At 31.3% G+C, this 5535-nt stretch overlaps 1 protein-coding gene across 1 annotated transcript; it reads left to right on the top strand.

Annotated features, from left to right (window-relative positions):
* Positions 1 to 828: 828 nt before the first annotated feature.
* Positions 829 to 2056, top strand: LOC149224334 (AT-hook motif nuclear-localized protein 23-like). Its single transcript, XM_089386098.1, has one exon. The coding sequence runs from the start codon at positions 982 to 984 to the stop codon at positions 1804 to 1806; it is 825 nt and encodes a 274-aa protein (XP_089242224.1). The 5' UTR covers positions 829 to 981; the 3' UTR covers positions 1807 to 2056.
* The last annotated feature ends 3479 nt before the right edge of the window (positions 2057 to 5535 follow it).

Below are 5535 nucleotides of genomic sequence, written 5' to 3'. Positions count from 1 at the left end.
ATAAAATACATCTATTTTAATTTTCAATTTAAACATTATCAAACTTTTACTATAAATTTCAAATTTTTAATATATAGGTTTAAAATTTTATGAGCAAAAATTTAATCATGTTAAGAGTTGGTATGTTTGTTTAAGCTAGATGCTATCCCCGTGATTTTGATAACTTAAATGCTTCTCTCAAATCACAAGTCAAAGCCTAATATAATCTGTAATAAACTTGAGAAACAAAAATAAATAATAAAATTAAAATTAAAATAAATTAATTTATATCTCATATAAATGTCAATGTCAATATGGTAATTTCTTGTTAATTCGAGATTCCTCGGACTAATCAAGCTATTCAAAATTACCATCTCAATTTACCGTGCTAAAGTTTTACAATTTGAGAAACAAAAATAAATAATAAAATTAAAATTAAAATAAATTAATTTATATCTCATATAAATGTCAATGTCAATATGGTAATTTCTTGTTAATTCGAGATTCCTCGGACTAATCAAGCTATTCAAAATTACCATCTCAATTTACCGTGCTAAAGTTTTACAATTTTGCTTTTTTGAATTCTCTAATCACAAGATGCGATCTGCTAAGGCTAAGTCAGATCCATGCTGGATTGTAAACATGGAGAGAGGACAAAAAGCAATTATCCAATACAAATCCAAGCAATATCAACGCGGTATCTGTCTGTGGCCCCACCCACCAGCTTGACCACCGACTCCTCCACAGTCCACTTGACAACTGGCCCAAGATCTCAACCTCCCACTTCAACCCAACGCCCGCCCATGACCTCCCTTGCACTCAATTCAATTCCTCAATATTAATATTAAAACGCCATCCCTATTCCCTTCTGCACACTATTTAGTTTTCGGGCCCATAATCTACTAATAAAAAACCCCTTGTGCAATGAATTTGGACCCTTCCTGGTCTTAAATACAGAAGGATTGCTTATTATTTACTGGGGACTAGATAGATAATTCTGCCATGGCCGGACTGGAACCAGGGTCCTCGGCCTCGTTCCAAACCTCTGAAGAGGATAGCGCCAGCAACGCCATAGGCAGAACAGGGTCCCGGGCGTGTATGAACAACAATAACAGTATTGCAAGAAGAGAGTGTACTGGGTTGAGCTTGGGTGTGGCCAGGAAACCCAGGGGCCGCCCGCCGGGCTCCAAAAACAAAGCGAAGCCGGCGGTTATAATCACCAGGGACAGCGAGGATGCAATGAGGCCTCATATTCTGGAAGTAGCAGGCGGCCACGACGTCGTCGAGTGTTTAACTCAGTTCTGCGGAAGGCGCCAGGTAGGGCTCTGCGTTTTGAGCGGGAGAGGAATGGTGACCAATGTGACCATCCGCCAGCCCAACGGGTCCGGATCCACAGTCACCTTCCATGGCAGATTCGAGATACTGTCGCTTTCAGGGGCTTATAACACACCCTCCGGCTCCTCTTCTTCAATCTCCTCTGGTCTCTCTATTTCTCTGGCTGGAGCTCAAGGCCAGGTCGTCGGAGGCAGTGTAGCCGGCACTCTTAGGGCAGCCGGGCCGGTCATTGTCATAGTTGCGTCGTTCACCACTCCTTCTCATCACAATCTTCCACAAGACGATCAAGAAGAGAATGGCAATGGAAACAGTGCTGCTGTTCCTCCGCCTGCAAATGTTGGGGCGCCTAATGGATACAACATTACTCCATCGAATTCGGATTCCTGCGTCTACACTGTATCGCCCAACCCTATCAGTTCCCAGCTTCCACCGGATCATGTTCTGCCATGGCCGACCCAGGCCAGTGTTCGTCCCCCTTACTCAATTCGCTAGTTTCTCAAATTTTGTACTCATCGATTTATTTGTCTTCAAAATCCCACATCCACCTGTAACGTTGTTGAAGATGGGGTTGGTTATAATCAGGATTCAAACATTTCAGGCCCGACTCAGATCAGAATATATTATGGCCATGGTGGCTCTCGTTTGGTTCGAACTTTTTTTTAAGCTAATAGATGACATGCCATGTATAGCTTATAGTTCTGGTTCGATGTTAATATAAGAGCTTTCCTTGTTTTTTTCTTTCTATGTGGTGTTCAAAGAAGCTTTGTGTCAAACAGATCTATCCTAACCAATCACTTTCTCTGGGATCAACAAGTTATTTGTAGCAAAACGATCCATCCCAACGAACCACTTTCTCCAGGCTCAAAAAGCTAATATAAGAACTTTCATTGAATCTATAACTGTCATTAGGACTCTATCACTGTGTTCACCTTGGAATATTAGGACTCTGGTTCGATGTTAATATAATGACTTTTTGTGGAAACTATAATTGATCTGATGGTTTGAAGTATATACACGCAGAAGAGGCAATGTTTTAATATTTCTCTCCCTGCTCTTACGAGGATTGTTCTCACATCTCCCCTCTGGTTAGAAATAGCATTACTCTCCATGTCAGGATGGATACAAAAATGTCAGAGTTAGATTTAGGGGAAGTAGATTCATCTAGAGCGAGTTATCGCTTCTGTTTGTGTGGGTTGCAATCAAGCTATTTATTTAAGAAGTTAGAGCTGAGATGGATGTTGAATTTTTATTTATTTATCCTTTACTCAGATACTTTTAAATATTTATCCATAATGGTATGAAATATTAAAACAAAAATTCATAAATTTTGAAATTTAAATTGTAGTGAAATTTTATTCATAACGGAAATTTTAATATAGGTTTAAGTTATTCTTTGTTTTCTTCATCATTTTTTTTCCTTAACATTTATATTGTGTTAAGTTTGGTAGGATTTTTTCATTTTCGATTTTACATGTTTATTATTCATCTTCAGGGTAGTACAAGATTCGAACCCAAAATCTCCAATTTAGTAAGATTTCATTCCACAGCTAGCCATCTAAGCTACACATACAGACTTAACTTAATTTAATTTATGATATTAAATTTTTTAAAAATAAATATTAAAATTTACAAATTTTTAAAAATATTTCATATATATATATATAAACAACAATTTATTATCATAATAGAGATATCTACAAAATTATCAAATATATTGAAAATTAGTTTCAAATACTCAATCTATTACACTTATTTTTTATTTTTCAATTTTATTTTCCTTCATATATATATTCAATTCAATTTACTCAACTGGGCTCTGGATTCCAACTCTCAATTCAATTGAAGTATGTGCGTGTTGGAATTCAACTCCCCCATTACAATCTGTGTTATTATGAGAGTTCAAGCAACTCCTCTCTTTGCACACTTATTTTTTAATTTGAAGAAATATTTTTCATATGACCATTTTAAAAATAATTTTATGTGTGTAAAGGTAAAATTTTATATTATAATTTTTTTTAAATAAATTTTTAAAATATTTTTCTTTTTTATTTATTTGTTCGAAATTGATAAATAATAATATAAAATTTATAATAATATATATCATAAAAGAAATATATATATGTATGTATATGAAAGAAGGTTGTAATAAAGTTAATAATTATCTGAATTCTCCAAAAATAAATTAGAGAAATCTCTACAACTACAGAGGATTCAAAGCTGAATTTTATCTTTCCTACATCGTGTGATTTTGAAGCAATTATTTTTATTATGGAAATAAACCCTCTAAAATAATTGCAAAAGAAATTAAAAACATTATTTGGAAAGGAAATTAATGGTTGTTTGATATTTTATTTTAATACTCTTTTTATTATTTTCCTCTAAGTATTCTTCAAAATCATTCTCAACTTCTCCCAGATTCTCCTCTTCAGTGTGGAAACGAACTCGAAATGAAGACACATCCATAAGTGAGTTGCATAATATTTTGATTTCTTTTTTATATATTGATTTTTGTTTAAGGTAATTCTTTGGACCTTTCTATTCTTTTTCTTTTTTCTTCAAAAATTTTATGTTTTTTTAGTGTCAAATTAGATGAGTTGAATTTATAGGTTGGGATTCCTTGGGTTGTTATTCCTTGTACCTTCACCTTATAAACATAGGCTTCAAAGCTTCTTGTTTATTACTATTTGGCGAACAAGATCCTTCTCCATAGGAGTATGTGGTTCACATTTACTGAGGGTAGAATAGCTTTTAGGAAAACATTTTCTAAATCCACTTCCACCATTTTAGCATAAGTATAAATTCTCAATTTAATTTCATCTTGGGCTTCTCAACTCCTTTGAAAATGTCTATCCCATAAAATTATTAGGAAATATGAAAATCTAACTCATACATCAACCTGGAAGATCTTCATATTTAATTAAAGTCAATAGTCATATCTATATATATATATATATATATAATTAGTATTTAAAAATTTTCTCATGGTGTGACAAATATTTTCATGGTACATTATTAAATCTTGAAAATATTAACCAATTATGTAGGTTGTACTAGTTCTTGTAACCGACTTTTTCCATTATACAGAGTTAACATAATTATTAATGTATATTTTTTACATTGTTAATTCTTGAAAATGCTAACCAGTTTTGTACTATGTACTAGTTCTTGTGACCAACTTTTTCCATAATATATATTTAATTTTGAAATATATTATAAAATACATAATTATTAATGCATATTAAAATATTATATCTATAACAATTTTTATATATTTAAAATAATAATAAAATTTTATTTATTTTAATTTTTAAATTATGCTATTATAATTTTTTATTTAATTTTGTTCATATTATAAATATGATAAAATATTTTAAATGGCAAAACTTTATTATTTAAATTAAATTATTTATTTATTTTTAAAGTAATTAAAATTTGTAATTCAAACGAGAAATATGAAAATAAAACTTGAATGGCTACTTCCTAAATTTAAAATTAGTTTTCCAAAACCAAATATTTTAAATTTAATAAATATTTATGATATCGTTTTTTAACGCTGGAGTTTTATTATTTGTAGTAACAAATTTATAATAAATATATTATTCTAAAATAGAAAAGATTCAACAATTTGTTTTGCATAATTATCTTTTAATAAATATTAATTAATTATTTTCAATAAATATTAGTTAAAATATGTTGTAAAATTTTCACAGCTAACAAGTAAATTCTACTACTATAAATAGTGCACTCTATAATTATAGTGGCGGAAATTTTTTCAAGTCTATTTATTAGTGGAACGTTGATAAATGTAAATGAATTAAAAGCTATGATATCTATTCAACCTCTCGTTTAGAAAGTCAATAAGGAGAGGAATGTACGTATTAAAGTGACGAATACGACGATTGGAAATGCACCAAAATAGTGGAAGTGTAAAATATTGATAAGCTTGACTAAACAAGATATTCACAACGCATAAAAATGGAGTTGCTGGGAAACTTGTGATTCAATTAGGTATTAAACTAATGTTTTTTTTTTTTCACAGGAAAGCGGTAACTTTTTATTTAAAAAATGAAAAGTTATACAAAGCATATGCATTGAAGCATTTTTATAAGTTGCCCATTGGACTTGAGTGCTTTCGCACACAATGCAACGTAGCGAGGCTACTTTGCATTTAGAAAGAATGAAAGAAAAGAAAAAGAAAGGAGGAAAGGACAGAAAAACTGG

The sequence above is a fragment of the Pinus tabuliformis genome, chromosome Q, assembly GCF_031772625.1.
Source record: "Pinus tabuliformis cultivar Carrire ecotype Pingquan chromosome Q, CPIR1, whole genome shotgun sequence".
NCBI lineage: Eukaryota > Viridiplantae > Streptophyta > Pinopsida > Pinales > Pinaceae > Pinus > Pinus tabuliformis.
This window is presented reverse-complemented; position numbering and strand designations above follow the sequence as displayed.